The sequence below is a fragment of the Mustela nigripes genome, chromosome 1 (genome assembly GCF_022355385.1).
Source record: "Mustela nigripes isolate SB6536 chromosome 1, MUSNIG.SB6536, whole genome shotgun sequence".
NCBI classification, from domain to species: domain Eukaryota; kingdom Metazoa; phylum Chordata; class Mammalia; order Carnivora; family Mustelidae; genus Mustela; species Mustela nigripes.
The window spans coordinates 47,392,057-47,408,767 of NC_081557.1; the positions used below are offsets into that span (position 1 = coordinate 47,392,057).

Genomic DNA, 16,711 nt, shown 5'->3' on the forward strand with positions numbered 1-16,711 from the left:
TCCAGGCGCTGTTGTCGCCATCCAAACCTCCCTAAGGGCAGCTCCCGTAAGTGGGCACGGCACAGCACGTTGGTATGGAGTGATGGTGAACAGTGTCAAAGGAGGCAGCATGACTCCTCCATATTAGATGCGATATTTTTTCTTATTAGATACTGAGGACATGAGAGGGAGCGGGAAGCAAGGACGAAGAGCTAAGGAGCTCTCACTAGAGCCAGCCTGGCTGCCACCACCTGCTGCGCCCTAGCTCCGCCCCAGCTGGCTGGTCACGCTCTCCTCCCATTCTCCGCCCCTCCGCCCGCCTCCCTTCCAGACACGCCTCTGACGGGAAATCGAAAGTGAAATAGGCAACTTGCCGCCAGCTGGTGAGTACCCTTAAAAGGTAAGTGACTTGCCCCGACCCTAGTGGCCCAGAAACAGGGGGACCTCTTTCCCCTGCCCCAGATCCGAAGGGCCCCTTCCATCCCTGCTCACCCCTTAGAGCCTGCAGTCCCAATGGAGCACCCTGAGCCCTAGTCGGGGCCACACCCCAGCCCCTGCCCGAGGGCGCCTGGCTCGGAAAGAGACTTCCACACCACCGGGAAGGAGGAGGGGTTGAGGGCTGCCTTCCTACCGCGGCCTGACCACCTTGAGCAGGAGAATGGGGCAGCAACTATGGAGTGTGGCCCAGGAACCCCTGTCGACAGTTAACCCTCGGAGGGTGAGAGGGGTAGGATGGTTTCCGGTGTTAGAAACTTAAAACTACATTGAGATACCACCTTACACCAGTTAGAATGGCCAAAATTAGCAAGACAGGAAACAACATGTGTTGGAGGGGATGTGGAGAAAGGGGAACCCTCTTACACTGCTGGTGGGAATGCAAGTTGGTGCAGCCACTTTGGAGAACAGTGCGGAGATTCCTCAAGAAATTAAAAATAGAATTTCCCTATGACCCTGCCATTGCGCTCCTGGGTATTTACCCCAAAGATACAGATGTAGTGAAAAGAAGGGCCATCTGTACCCCAATGTTTATAGCAGCAGTGGCCACGGTCGCCAAACTATGGAAAGAACCAAGATGCCCTTCAATAGAGAATGGATAAGAAAGATGTGGTCCGTATACACTATGGAGTATTATGCCTCCATCAGAAAGGATGAATACCCAACTTTTGTAGCAACATGGACAGAACTGGAAGGGATTATGCTGAGTGAAATAAGTCAAAGCAGAGAGAGTCAATTATATGGTTTCACTTATTTGTGGAGCATAACATATAGCATGGAGGACATGGGGAGATAGAGAGGAGAAGGGAGTTGAGGGAAATTGGAAGGGGAGGTGAACCATCAGAGACTATGGACTCTGAAAAACAATCTAAGGGTTTTGAAGGGGCAGGGGGTGGGAGGTCGGGGTATCAGGTGATGGGTATTATAGAGGGCATGGATTGCATGGAGCACTGGGTGTGGTGCAAAAATAATGAATACTGTTATGCTGAAAATAAAAAATAAATTTAAAAAAAAAAGAGTTTATGCCCCAGAGGCAATGGAAACAGCTGCCAGGTTCCCCCAAGGAAGCGCGCTAGTCTACAAGTTTGTGTGTGTATGCATCCACACATGCATACCTACAGGTATAGATACATACAGATAGACATATATAATAAATATATTATGTACATAATCACAGATATGTGATTGCCATTATCGTGCATATTAGTGATGTTCGCAGAGCACACAGCACCTTCTCTGGCATAAGGAGTGTGCGTAGTGAACGGCCCCTATCATGATGATGAGCTACTGAGCAGAAGACTGGTGACCAGGGAGGGGAGGGAATGGATAGGAAAAATCTGGGCAGGCACAATGAAGCAAGGATGGCCATGAGGAGAAGAGTTGTAAACAGCTTTATATCTGAAGTTCTCAATAACATTCACAGTCTCTTTGAGGGGACTCAGTTTTCCCTTCTATCTGACTAGATTAAGTGGATGAGACTAGAGAAGTTATTATTTAAATTACTGTTCTGGTCTTATTCTCACCCCTTCCACTAAACTCGTTCTCATGTTTTCCTTTGGACTGTTTTTTCTCACACAACGCTTATGATCTTCTCATTTCCTTTTCTCCTCTCCCCACCAGGCTACCCCCAGGATCTCTGCATTGCTGCTTACTAAGAACATTAGCCCTATGGCCTCAGTAGCGCCCTTGGCAATGATGTGGGAGGAGGTTACATGCCCTATCTGCCTGGATCCCATGGTGGAGCCTATGAGCATTGACTGTGGCCACAACTTCTGCCATGAATGCATCTCTGAAGTCGGGAAAGATGGGGGTGGTGTCTGTCCTGTGTGTAAACACAACTTCTTGCTCCAAAACCTCCGACCCAACTGGCCACTGGCTAACATGGTGGACAACCTCAAACAAATGGCCCAGAGTGCCAAGGAGGACACACAGGGGGACCGGTGTAAGGTGCATGGAGAGAAACTGCACCTGTTTTGTGAGGAAGATGGGAAGACCCTTTGCTGGGTGTGTTCCCAGTCCCAGAGACACCGTAACCACCACATGGTTCCTATTGAAGATGCTGCTCGGGAATACCAGGTGAGGCCCTAGCATAGAGGCATGAGCAGGTAAAAGGAATATGGGTTCCTGGAGGTCTTTGTTCCCCAGTGGTGGGCAGGCAGCATCGCCTGTGGAAGTGGAGGGGTTGGGGAAAGGTAGGGGGTCTCCCACCTTCTGTATCTAATGCAAGCAGAGAACTGCAAGCTCAGCACAACTTTCTCATTCCCTAGGAGCAGGGAATATACTTGGGGAAAATGCTGCAGGAATCACATTTCCTGTGGCCTCCTGTTAATTAGGAATGAGTAGTGCCCCACCCCTGCAGCCCAGCAACAGTTTGGTTTCATTTTTTTTAATTATGTTATGTTAGTCCCCATACAGTACATCATTAGTTTTTGATGTAGTGTTCCAAGATTCATTGTTTGCATATAACATGCAATCCTCCATGCAATACGTGCAATACGTACCTATCACCAGGCCAACCCATCCCCTCACCTCCCTCCCCTCTAAAACCTTCAGTTGGTTTCTTGGAGTCCACAGTCTCATGGTTCATCATCTCCTCCTCCAATTCCCCCCTTCACTTTTCCCTTTCTTCTCCTAATGACCTCCATACTATTCCTTATGATCCACAAGTAAATGAAACCATATAATTGAGTTTCTCTGCTTGACTTATTTCACTTAGCGTAATCCTCTCCAGTCCCATTCATATTGATGCAAAAGTTGGGTATTCATCCTTTTTGATGGGTAATATTTCATTATGTATATGGACCACATCTTCGACTGTAGAAGGTCATTTCGGTTCTTTCCACAGTTTGGCTATTGTGAACACTGCTGCTATGAACATTGGGATGCATATGGCCCTTCTTTTCACTACATCTGTATCATTGGGGTAAATACCCAGTAGTGCAATTGCCGGGTCATAGGGTAGCTCATATTTTTAATTTTTTGAGAAACATCCACACTGTTTTCCAAAGCAGTTGTACCAACTTGCATTCCCACCAACAGTGTAAGAGGGTCCCCTTTCTCCACATCCTCTCCAACATTTGTTGTTTCTTGCCTTAATTTTTGCCATTCTAACTGGCATAAGGTTGTATCTCAATGTGGTTTTGATTTGACTTTCCCTGATGGTTAATGATAATGAACACTTTTTCATGTGTTTGTTAGCCATTTGTATATCCTCATTAGAGAAGTGTCTGTTCATGTATTCTGCCCACTTTTTGAGTTGATTATCTGTTTTTTGGGTGTTGAGTTGGAGAAGTTCTTTATAAAACTTGGATATGAGCCCTTGGTCTATAGTGTCATTTGCAAATATCTTCTCCCCTTTCATGGGTTGCCTCTGTTTTGTTGACTCTTTCATTTGCTGTACAGAAGCTTTTTATCTTGATGAAGTCCCAAAATTTCATTTTCACTTTTTTCCCTTGGCTTTTGGAGACGTGTCCTGAAAGATGCTGCTGTGGCCAATGGCCAATGTCAAAGAAGTTACTGCCTATGTTCTCCTCTAGGATTTTGATGGATTCCTGTCTCACACTGAGATCTTTCATCCATTTTGAGTTTATCTTTCTGTATGGTTTTAGAGAATGGTCCAGTTTATTCTTCTATATATAGCTGTCCAATTTTCCCGGCACCATTTATTGAATAGACTTTTTTCCACTGGATATTTTTTCCTGATTTGTCGCAGATTAGTTGACTGGAGAGTTCAGGGTCCATATCTGGGCTCTCTACTCTGTTCCATTGGTCTATGTGTCTGTTTTTGTGCCAACATCATGCTGTCTTAGTGATCAGCTTTGTAATAAAGCTTGAAATCAGGCAATGTGATGCCCCAGCTTTGTTTTTCTTTTTCAACATTTCCTTGGCATTTCGGGGTCTTTTCTGGTTCCATACAAATTTTAGGGTGGGTTGTTCTAGCACTTTGGAAAATACTGATGATATTTTGAGCAGAATGGCATTGAAAGTATAGATTTCTCTGGGAAGGGGCACCTGGGTGGCTCAGTGGGTTAAGCCACTGCCTTCAGCTCAGGTCATGATCTCAGGGTCCTGGGATCGAGTCCCGCATCGGGCTCTCTGCTCAACAGGGAGCCTGCTTCCCTCTCTCTCACTCTCTGCCTGCCTCTCTGCCTACTTGTGATCTCTCTCTGTCAAATAAATAAATAAAATCTTTAAAAAAAAAAAAAGATTTCTCTGGGAAGTATAGAAATTTTAACATTGTTTATTCTTTCGATCCATGAGCATGGAATGTTTTTCCATCTTTTTGTGTCTTCTTCAGTCTTCCATGAGTATTCTATAGTTTTCAAGTAGAGATCCTTTATCTCTTTGGTTAGGTTTATTTCAAGGTGTCTTGTGTTTTTCAGTGCTATTGTAAATGCAATCACTTCTCAATTTCCCTTTCTCCGGTTTCACTGTTAGTGTATAAGAAACTGATTTCTGAGCATTGATCTTCTATCCTGCCATATTACTGAATTGCCGTATGCGTTCTAGTCGTTTGGGGGTGGAGTCTTTTGGGTTCTCCACATAAAGTATCCTGTCATCTGCAAAGAGAGAGAGTTTGACTTATTTGCCAATTAGCTAGATCTTGTTGAGAATCTTGGCATCCACATTCATCAGGGGTATTGGTCTGAAATTCTTTTTGATAGTGTCTTTGCCTGGTTTGGGGATCAAGGTAATAGTGGCTTCATAGAAAGAATCTGGGAGTTTTCCTTCTCTTTCTATTTCTTTTTTTTTTTTAAAGATTTTTATTTATTTATTTGACAGAGATCACAAGTAGGCATAGAGGCACAGAGGCAGGCAGAGAGAGAGAGGAGGAAGCAGGCTCCCTGCCAAGCAGAGAGCCCGATGCGGGACTCGATCCCAGGACCCTGAGATCATGACATGAGCCGAAGGCAGCGGCTTAACCCACTGAGCCACCCAGGTGCCCTCTCTTTCTATTTCTTGAAACAGCTTCAGAAGAATAGGCATTATTTCTTCTTTGAATGTTTGGTGGAATTCCCCAGAGAATCCATCAGGTCCCGGACTCTAGTTTTTTGGGAGGTTTTGTTTTATTTTGTTTTGTTTTGATATTTTTTGATTTTTTAATCTTTTTATTAACATATAATGTATTATTGCTCCAGGGGTATGAGTCTCTGAATTATCAGGCTTATATATTTCACAAAACTCATCATAGCACATACCCTCCCCAATGTCCATAACCTAGCCACCTTATCCCAACCCCCCACCAGCAACCCTCAGTTTGTTTCCTGAGATTAAGAGTTTCTTATGGTTTGTCTCCCTCCCAGTCCCATCTTGTTTCATTTTTTTCCCTCCCTATACCCCACGACCCACTGCCCTGCCCCTCAAATTCTTCATGTAAGAGAGATATGATAATTATCTTTCTCTGATTAACTATTGTGGACATTGCTGCTATAAACATTTGGGTGCATGTGCCCCTTTGGATCACTACATTTGTATCTTTAGGGTAAATAACCAGTAGTGCAACTGCTGGGTCGTGGGGTAGCTCTATCTTCTGGTAGCTCCCTCCCCCTTCTGTTTATCCTCTGATACCAGTCTGTGCACTCTCAACAACTTTGTACCACTCTGCTGCTGATCCTCTGCCCCTGTAGAGATCCAGAAGTGTATAATCTTACAACTCGGGCTTATTTCACAGGTGTTCAGGGTGCTCTGGTAGATATCTAGCTCAGTTCAGGGGACCAGCTGAAATAGGTTCTCCTATTCCTCTGCCATCTTTTTGGATGCATTTCTTAAGAAACATCAGGCTTTTCCCAAAGTCTTCTTATCCACAGAATTCCTATCCCAGTCAGACTGTAGTCTTCCCTCTTTCTCTGCACTGTTTTTCAAAGTACCAGCATGGTCATCTTCATGCCACTCCACCCCACTTCTTGGTCTAATTGGGTGCTAACCTATCTTTCTCTTCAGGAGAAGCTTCAAGTGGCATTAGGGAAACTGAGAAAAGGACAGGAGGTGGCTGAAGAGATGGAAGTGAATATTGCAACAAAGAGAACAGCCTGGAAGGCAAGTGTCACATCCCAAAGGGAATCTCTGATCAGAAGCCAGGGCAGAGTCCAGGGTCCTGGTCTCAAGCTCTAACCATAGCTATGCCCATATGTGGAACGATAGTATATCTCACTCTCGAAGAATCAGCTGCCCTCTAGATCTTCCGATAGAGAATAAAAAGGAGAGCGTTCCCAATCAGAAAAATCAAGAGTCTTAGGAGAAGGTGCCAAGAGGAACAAGCCATACCTTAAATTCCCAATCCTTGAGCCTAGTCTTAAAACATGATAGCATGCCTGCCTTGGTGTCTGGGACAGAGGTTCCCCAATAGAAATATAGAGATCACCAATGACTACACCTGTCAGGAAATGACAAAGGCTGTGAGTAACAGACTTACAGGAATGACCAAGGCAAAACATAGAAAAACCAGTGTGACTGGGTAGGTGCTTGACCTTGTCCAGATCACTGGTCCAAAGTAGAATGGAGAACTAAAGCTTGTTAAGCCTCTGTAAGTGGGATGGGGGGGGCGGCAGGGGGCAGGGATTAGAGGAATGGAGGGAACTCATGGCCAATAGAGCCCAGAAAGGGAACATTTGGGATTGGAGAAGGGTAAGTCAGGCTGTGATGACAAAAGGAGTCATCCTGTGTCATCAGGTGACCTTCAGTCACTAATAGGAAATGGCAAAGATTATCCCAAGGACTCTCTTTCCTCAGAACTGAGGAAATGTTGCAAGGGAGGTTATTGGCGGTGGGGACAGGTGTTACAGTCTCAGGAACTCATGGAGATATGAAGACAGAGCAGCATAGTTGGGTACTGTCTGGGTTTTGAAAGAGGCTGTAGAAAGTCTGATACCATGGGCCCATGCAGCTGTGGTTGTAGGGCTGCTACAGTGTGCCCCCTGCCCCATAATCCCATCTCTCTCTTAGCCCAGAAGCCTCACCCTTGTACTTCCCCAGCAAAATAGTATGTACATATGTATGTTCTCAGACCCAGAATGATGAGTCTACAGGGAATAGAAATAGATATAAACACCTTCATTCCTGAACCTTCTCTTTCTTCCCACTGACACTAAAGAATCAGGTTGAAACACACAAACTGAGAATTCATGCAGAGTTTGTGCAGCAGAAAAACTTCCTGGCTACAGAGGAGCAGCGGCAACTGCAGAGGCTAGACATGGAGGAGAGGAACCAACTGAGAATCCTGGGGGAGGTGGAGGCCATGCTGGCCCAGAAGAGCCAAGCCCTGCAGGAGCTGGTGATGGAGCTGGAGAGGAGGAGCAGAGGTTCAGCTGTGGAGCTGCTGCAGGTGAGCCGGCCCTCTCCCTGAGTCTCAAGGATGAACTGAAAAATGGGTAGCCTCAGAGAGCTCTAGCATCAGCAAATGAAACTCGGTGTCTGGACTAACCAGAATTCAGACCCATGAGTGGTCTGCTTTCAAGCCATGGAAAGGTCCAACTTAGGAGGGAATTTTCCTTGCAGCAATTTAAAAAAGCAGGCATCCCCATTAGAGCTGCTTTGACACATACCAACTTCACGATCCTGAGAAAGTTCCTTAACCTTTCAGAGTGTCAGGTTTCTCCTATGTTAAGTGGACATTATAATATTACATATCTCAAAGGATTTTTGTGAGGATTAAATGAGAGAAACCACAAAAGCTTCTTCATGATGGTTTGGCCCTGGGAAAGTTCTCACAGACGTAACTGAGAACATGGCACTAGAAATTAAGAGACAGTAGCCCAGCCCCAGCCCTGCCATCAGTTTTCTCCATAATTCTAGGGCAAGTGCTCTTCTTTTCCAAGACCTCCTTTCTCCACTTGTGAAACAAGAGGGAGGGAGTGGGCTGAATAACAAAGATTACCCAGATTTTAGTCACGATGTATCATCTTCATACTTCCTGCCATTTCTATGAACTACCCAAATCCTGTTAGCATTGGGTTTTCTTAACATGGTCTCACTCTTTCATCGGAAGAAATTCAGCATAAAAGGAAATTTGTCCTAAGCAATAGTAGTCACAAAATTATGTGTTGATATGTTACTGATTTTTTTGTTGTTGTTTTCATGTCTACAACGGCCATTTCTTAAATAGCACGTAGGACACACCTCAGTGTATTCATTCTGTCACAACAATGCAGTGAGGTGGGTTCTGTTATCCCCATTTCATAGATGAGAAAACAGAAGAGCAGAGAGGTTGAGAAACTCAAGAGACTACAGCTAAATAACTTAACCACTTTAGCCCAAATAGTAAGAGCCATAGCTAAAATTAAAATAAGCATATAACTGTTTAAAAAAAAAAAAGAAAAGAAAAAGAAAAAAAAAACCTCATCCCTGTATGTTCTCTCATCCCCTATATGTTTACCTTGTTATAGGAGACCAGAGTCTAAAAAGTCCCTTCTGCTCTGATGTCCCACAGTTTTCCTCTTCCCAAACTTTTTCAAGGTGTCTGTCAGATGTGGTCATGAAGCCATTCTTTGTTTTTGTTTGTGCAAAAAGACTGACTGGATTGGCCTGATTTGGCAGACCCTCTTCCACTCTAAAGCTTGCTTCTTCCCAACACTGAACCATGCTTTCTAAACACACTTTTGACTGGGCCTAGGAGGGTGCCAGTTCCTAGTGAAGGGCTCCCAAGGTCTGAAACAGCATGTTCTCAAATGATTCAATTTCACATACATGAGAAAGTAGCATTAACTCCAGCATAAAAGCCCTTCCTTCCCAAACAACACAAGCCTACAAATGAGATGGAGCAGTTTCTGTGCACCCTGACTTGGCCATTCTCACCCTGTGACTGCCTCTGGGGTTTGGCCAAGCTGGGCTACTTGTTCCTTTCCACTTTCCTCCAACTCCTTCTACCCACAAGTCTCATTCTCATTTATCTTCCGAATCACAGTCCTTAAACTAATCATTCTTCCCCTCGCTAGAGGTCACACCCATGCTGGTTACCCCACAAATATCCACATCCTTTCTCCTCCAGGCTGGTGGGAAATATTTCAGGTATTGGCCCAGAGGAACAGGGTAGAGCAATGTCCCATGGGCCTCCGCAGGGAAGGGCATCACCTCACCCACAGAACTATGGTCTTGAGGTCTCCATGATAAACCAGTGATCCAGAATTCATACTCTTATCTCTTTTCTCCTCAGGAGGTGAAGAATGTCCTGGGAAGGTAAGAGGAGGTTTTCTTTATAAGAGGAGGGGGTGGAAGGAAGCATACATATATACCTGTGGGAAAGGTTTTCAAGTTAGAAAAACATGCACTGATGTATTCCCCATTCTCCTCCCTATTCTCAAAGATCCAGTCTTCCATAAAATATTTTCTGGTCTGATGCTAATTAATGGACATCTCAGTGAGCTTCCCAAAGTAATTGGACTATAAGAGCTTTACAAAGTGAAGTCCCAACAAACTGGGAAATTCTGTGAAGTTCTAAGTCCACAGCCTCCTAGAACTCTTTCTTTAAAAAGAATCTAGTTGGTTACACATCTCCCAGAAAGAGCCAGGTGAGGAGACCAGCAACATGGAATCTTCCTTATGGAAGTAATTCCATCTGTAGCAGATACCTCACCTGTAAAATGAAACAGAATGTGCTTGCCTGCTGACCTCAGGCTTGAAGAGGAGATAGAGACTACGCAGTAGCTTCAGGAGCCCATGTAATCAGGAACACCTAGATAGGAACTAAGTTCTACCACTTTTTGCCTTCTACCCTCAGGGATCCTAATACAGGTATTTGTAAATTTGCACCAAAGTGTTATCCACAAGTGAGGTTATAGTATCAGGGTTCAGGAGGGTGAGGCAAGAGTTGGAAACAGAGTCTATAACTGTTTGCCCAGGAGTGAGTCTTGGAACCTGAAGGAGCTGAACATCACCTCCCCAGACCTGAGGAATGTGTGCCTTGTGCCAGGGTTGAAGAGGATGCTGAGGACATGTGGAGGTGAGGCAAGCACCAGGAAAGTGGGACTGGGGAACACAGGGGGTGTTAAGGGTGCAGAATGGGTCCCAGGGTCAGGGAGAGATAGCCAGTCAGGGTAAGGTGAGGCAGGGACAGATAGGTGGTTCCTTCTAAAGTCAGGCTGGGGGGTATTTCCTCCCGCAGTGAGGCCATGCTCACCTCTCATCCTTACCTCACACCACAGGCCCAGGGTTCCTGATTCCCCTCCCTTTCCCTGCCTGACTGTGGTCCTCTCTCTACAGTACACATCACTCTGGATCCACACACAGCCAATCCATGGCTCATCCTTTCAGAGGATCGGAGACAAGTAAGGCTTGGAGACCGACGGCAGGAAGTGCCTGAAAATGAGGACAGATTTGACCATTATCCCATGGTCCTGGGTGCCCAGTGCTTTGACTCTGGACAGGTTTACTGGGAGGTAGATGTGACAGGGAAGGAGGCCTGGGACCTGGGTGTTTGTAGAGACTCTGTGCAAAGGAAGGGGCAATTTTCGCTCAGCCCGGAGACGGGCTTCTGGACAATTTGGCTGTGGAACAAACAAAAATATGAGGCTGGCACCTGCATCCAGACTCCCCTCCACCTTCAGGTCCCTCCACGCCAAGTTGGGATTTTCCTGGACTATGAGGCCCGCATTGTCTCCTTCTATAACATCACTGACCATGGCTCCCTCATCTATACCTTCTCTGAATGTGCCTTTGCTGAACCTCTACGGCCCTTCTTCAGTACTGGTTTTAATGATGGAGGAAGAAATGCAGCTCCTCTTGTCCTCTGTCCTCTGGAGATGGGGTGATAGGGATCCACTGACCTGTTGTGGCATTCTCTGGATACCAATACCTCTCCTGTTGGTGCCCTTCTCAGCCACTGACCCTCCTCATTTCCCCAGGAACTCTGAACCACTTTGTCTCTGCAGAGGGGTCAGGATACTAGCAAGCAGACTTTGGCAGGGGAGTTCCCTGAAAATCTACATCAGCATTCCTAGCACTAGATTGCTTTCTGATTCCTTCCATGAAATAAACTACTTCTATTTGGCTCAAACCACCTCAATCAACCAAAATTTGTTTCTGCTGTCTTATGTGACCCAAGTCTTGTTTTCTCCTCTCCAGCTCTAGCCCTTTTGTCAGATCTCTTATACACCTTGCATGGTTTGCAAAAGGGCTTCCTAAATGCATTGGGCCTTGACATATCCCATTCGATCCTTGTTCTTGTATACATTTAGGATTACTGTTGTAACATACACACATCACATCTTAAATGGCTCCACAAAACTTATAGAAAAACAATCATCCTTTGAAAATAAAGGCTGAATGATGCATGCCTTACATTACCACATCACATATCCAGCTCCTGTGCTCCCCTATCCCTATCATGCACTTCCAACCACATCTTCTTAATGGAGTTGGTCAAAAGGTGTGTCAATCCTAAATGGAAGGTGGGATAGATTTTTGATATGTCAACTTGGCTAGGCCATAAGCCCCCAGTTCTTTAATCATTAATCTAAATTTTGCTGTGAAGGCATTTTGTAGATGTTATTAAAGTCCATAATCATGTGACTTTAAGGAGTTTTTATTAGGCCTGCCTAACTTATACAGGACAATTAAGTAAAAAACATGAAAAGCAAAGCTTTACTGAAGATGATCCATCTACCCCTAGCAGCTTTAGCTCCTGCCAAAGTTATAGCCTGCTGTTTCTGATGCCCTGTCTTGTGGATTTAGGACCTGCCTTGTCTACCCCCACAATTGCATAAGTGAATTCCTTGCAATAAATCTCATCATATTTATCTCCTACTAGTTTCTGCTTCTTTGATGATGAGAGAGTTTTAAAAGCACCATGATAAAAGATAGTTATATACAAGGGAACCCCATAAGCCTCTCAGCAAACTTTTCAGCAGAAACTTTGTAGGCCAAAAGGGAGTGATATGATAGAGTCAAAGTGCTGAAAGGTGAAAAAAAAAATGCAGCCAAGACTATTCTATCCAGCAAGGCTACCATTCAGACTGGATGAGGTAAAGAGATTAGCAGACAAACAAAAGCTAAAGGAGTTCATGAGCACTAAACCAGTTCTACAAGAAATGTTAAAGGGACTCTGAGTGGAAAGAAAAGACAAGTAAAAGTAGGAAGCATGCTCTAGCTGCCATCTTTCGTCCCCACGTGTGTGCACCTAATCTTGGCTGGTCCGCCCGAGACCCCTCTGAGCACCCTAGTTCCCTGTGTGGTCCCACTTCTGTTCCAACAAAATGAAAGAAACTCATGAACCAGGAGAAACTCACCAAACTGCAAGCACAAGTGCACATTGGTGGGAAAGGAACTGCTCGCCAAAGAAGAAAGTGGTTCATAGTACGGCTACAGCAGATGATAAAAAAAAAAAAAAAAAACTTCAGTTCTCCTTAAAGAAGTTAGGGGTAAACAATATCTCTCGTATTGGAAAAGTGAATTATGTTCACAAACCAAAAAACAGTTATCCACTTTAACAATCCCAAAGTTCAGGCATCACTGGCATGAACACAGGCCATGCTGAGACAAAGCAGCTGACAGAAATGCTACCCAGTATCTTAAACCAACTTGGTGCAGACAGGTTGACTAGTTTAAGAAGACTGGCTGAAGCTCTGCCCAAATAATCTCTGCATAGAAAAGCACCACTTGCTACTAGAGCAGATGATGATGATGAAGTTCCAGATCTTGTGGGGAATTTTGACGAAGCTTCCAAGAATGAAGCAAACTGAATTGAGTCAACTTCTGAAAAAGATAAAACTTGAAGAAGTTACTGGGAGCTGCTATTTAATATTATGACTGCTTTTTAAGATTTTGCTCATGGATCTGATAAAATCTAGATCTCTGATATTTTTAAGCCCAAGCCCCTTGGACACTGCAGCTCTTTTCAGTTTTTGCTTATACACAATGCATTCTTTGCAGCTAATTAAGCTGAAGAAGCCTGCGAATAAAGTTTGAAACAAGGTTAATAAAGTTCTTTGCCTAGGATACGGTTTTATTTTTTATTTCGTTAACACTGATTTATACACAGAAAGCAAAGTTGTTTATAGAAAGCTAAGCATGGCATGTAATATGGCTGGTAATCTTTGATGAAATTTGATTAAAGATTTTAAATGGCCATATAATATTTTTTTTAAAAGTCGGAAGCATAAAAGAAGTATGAATGAGTGTATCTGTAAAAATCAGTCAAAAGAGTCACAAAAAGATGTAAAATATGACAATATATACCTAAAACATGGGGAGAGAAGAGTTAAATATGGGTTCAATCTTAAGTGATCAACTTAATATAGACTGCTATATGTGGGTGCTATATACAAATTTAGTATATATAACCACAAATCAAAAACCAGTAATAAACATGCAAAAAATAAAAGAATCCAAGTATATCACTAAAGAAGTTCAGTAAACCATAATAGGGAGAGAAGGATGAGAAAAGAACAACAAAAACAGCCACAAATCTCTATTACAGAGCTGTCATCATCAAGACAGTATGGTACTGGCACAAAACAGACACATAGGTCAATGGAACAGAATAGAGAGCCCATAAATGGACCCTCAATTCTATGGTCAACTAAACTTTGGCAAAGCAGGGAAGAATGTCCAGTCGAAAAAAGACAGTCTCTTCAACAAATGGTGTTGGCAAAGTTGGACAGCCACATCCAGAAGAATAAAACTGGATGATTTACTTACACCACACAAAAAAGTATACCCAAAATGGATAACTACCTCAATGAGAAAGGAATCCACCCAAATCCTTCAGGAGAACACAGGCAGCAACCTCTTTCTTTGACCTCAGATGCAGCAACTTCTTCCTAGGAGTATCGCCAAAGGCAAGGGAAGTAAGGGCAAAAATGAGCTATTGGGATTTCATCAAGATCAAAAGCTTTTGCACACCAAAGGAAACAGTTAACAAAACCAAAAGACAACTGACAGAATAGAAGATATTTGCAAACAACATATCAGATAAAGGGCTAGTATCCAAAATCTATAAAGAGCTTATCAAACTCAACACCCAAAGAACAAATAATCATGAAATGGGCAGAGGACATGAACAGACATTTCTACAAAGTAGACATCCAAATGGCTGACAGACACATGAAAAAGTACTCAACATCACTCCGTATCAGGGAAATACAAGTCAAAACCACAGTGAGATACTGCCTCACACCAATCAGAATGGCTAAAATTAATAAGTCAGGAAACAATGAATGTTGGTGAGGATGAGAAGAAAGAAGAACCCTCCTACACTGTTGGTGGGAATGCAAGCTGGTGCAGCCACTCTGAAAAACAGTATGGAGGTCCCTCAAAAAGTTGAAAATAGAACTACACTAAGACCTGGCAATTGCACTAGTAGGTATTTACCCTAAGGATACAAATGTAGTGATCCAAAGGGGCACATGCACCCAAATGTTTATAGTAGCAATGTCCACAATAACCAAACTATGAAAAGAGCTTAGATGTCCATCAGCAGATGAATGGATATAGAAGATGCCACACACACACACACACACACACACACACACACACACACACAGGAATACTATGCAGCCATCAAAAAAGAGAAATCTTGCTATCTGCAACAACATGAATGGAACTAGAGGGTATTATGCTAAGTGAAATAAGTCAGAGAAAGACAATTATTGTATGATCTCACTGATATGAGAAATTTGAGAAACAAGAGAGGATAATAGGGGAAAGGAGGGAAAAATGAAATAAGACGAAACCAGACAGGGAGACAAACCATAAAAGACTCTTAATCTCAGGAAACAAACTGGGGGTTATTGGAAGGGAGGGAGTGGGAGGGATGAGGTGACATTGGGGAAGCTATGTGCTATGGTGAGTGCTGTGAATTATGTAAGAGTGATGAATCACAGATGTACCTCTGAACCAATTCATTATATGTTAATAAAAAAGGATTTTTAAAAACCCACAAGTAGCAAAATGACAATAAATACATATGTATCAAAAATTACTTTAAATGTAAATGAACCTAAATACTCCAATCAAAAGACCTAGGGTGACAAAATGGATGAAAAGACAAGACCCATATATATGTTGCCCACAAGTGACTCATTTCAGACCTAAAGACACATGCAAACTGAAAATGAGGGGATGGAGAAACATCTACCATGCACATGGATATGAAAAGAAAGCCAGGTAACAATACTTGGATCAGACAAAATAGACTTTAAAACAAAGACTGTAACAAAGGACAAGAACACTATAATAACAAATGGACAATTAAACAAAAATTTGAACAACTGTAAATATCTATACACCCAATATGAGAGTACCCAAATACATAAAATAGTTAATAACAAATAAAGGAGCTAATAAATCATAATACAATAATAGTTGGAAACCATAACACTCTACTTACATCAACGGACAGATCACCAAACAGAAAAATCAACAAGGAAACAGTCACTGTGAATGACACTGGATCAGATGGATTTAACAGATATATGCAGAACATTCCATCCTAAAATAGCAAAATACATATTCTTTTCAAGTACACGTGGGACATTCTCCAAGCTAGATCAAATAGTAGGCCACAAAACAAGTCTCAATCAGTTTGATCATTGTATGATCAAAGTCATACCATGTATCTTCTCTGACCTCATGGTCATGACCTCATTATGAAACTAGAAAGGAACCACAAGAAAAAAATCTGGAAACTGCACAAATCCATGGAGGTTAAATAACATGCTACTAATCAATTAATGGCCAACCAAGAAATTTTTTTTAAAAAGTCAAAAATTACATGGAGAGAAATGAAAAAAAAAAAACCAGTCCAATACCTCTGGGATGCAGCACAAGTGTGCTAAGAGGAAAGCTTATAGCAATAGAGGTCTATCTCAGGAAGCAAGACAAATCTCAAGCCACCTAACCTTACACCTAAAGGATCTAGAAAAAGAAGAACAAACAAAAATCCCCAAATCACAGAATGAAGATGTCTCCTGAGGCAAGGAAAACAAAAAGCAGAAATGAACTATCGAGACTACAGCAAAATAAAAAACTTCTGTACAGCAAAGGAAACAACGAATAATCTAAAAGACAATCTACTGATTGAGAAGATATTTTCAAATGACATATCCAATAAAGGGCTTATATTCCAATTAATTTTTAAAAACTGGGGTGCCTCAGTTGGTTAAGCATACAACTCTTGATCTTGGCTCAGGTCATGATCTTGGGGTTGTGAGACTGAGCCCCACATTGGGCTGCCTGCTGAGCATGGAGCCTGCTTAAGATTTTCTCTCTCTCTCTACCCCTGCCCCTCCCAACCCTACTCATGAAC

General features: G+C 43.1%; 1 protein-coding gene across 2 annotated transcripts; it reads left to right on the forward strand.

Moving 5' to 3' along the window:
- The first annotated feature begins 291 nt into the window (after positions 1-291).
- TRIM21 (tripartite motif containing 21) lies at positions 292-13,401 on the forward strand. 2 transcript variants are annotated; one of them, XM_059409639.1, is made up of 7 exons: positions 292-379; positions 2,095-2,550; positions 6,415-6,510; positions 7,565-7,795; positions 9,623-9,645; positions 10,308-10,408; positions 10,669-13,401. In XM_059409639.1, the coding sequence occupies exons 2-7, from the start codon at positions 2,143-2,145 to the stop codon at positions 11,214-11,216; spliced, it is 1,407 nt and encodes a 468-aa protein (XP_059265622.1). In that variant the 5' UTR covers positions 292-379; positions 2,095-2,142; the 3' UTR covers positions 11,217-13,401. The 2 variants fall into 2 exon arrangements, with proteins under 2 accessions (XP_059265622.1, XP_059265633.1); XM_059409650.1 differs by having other exon boundaries at positions 341-362.
- Positions 13,402-16,711: the final 3,310 nt, after the last annotated feature.

Bases quoted from the DNA above. Each gene is read 5' to 3' on its own strand.
- TRIM21 (XM_059409639.1), top strand. From the start codon at position 2,143: ATGGCCTCAGTAGCGCCCTTGGCAATGATGTGGGAGGAGGTTACATGC. The intron at 2,551-6,414 runs GTGAGGCCCTAG...CTTTCTCTTCAG, and splicing joins ATGCTGCTCGGGAATACCAG to GAGAAGCTTCAAGTGGCATT. The intron at 6,511-7,564 runs GCAAGTGTCACA...CTGACACTAAAG, and splicing joins CAAAGAGAACAGCCTGGAAG to AATCAGGTTGAAACACACAA.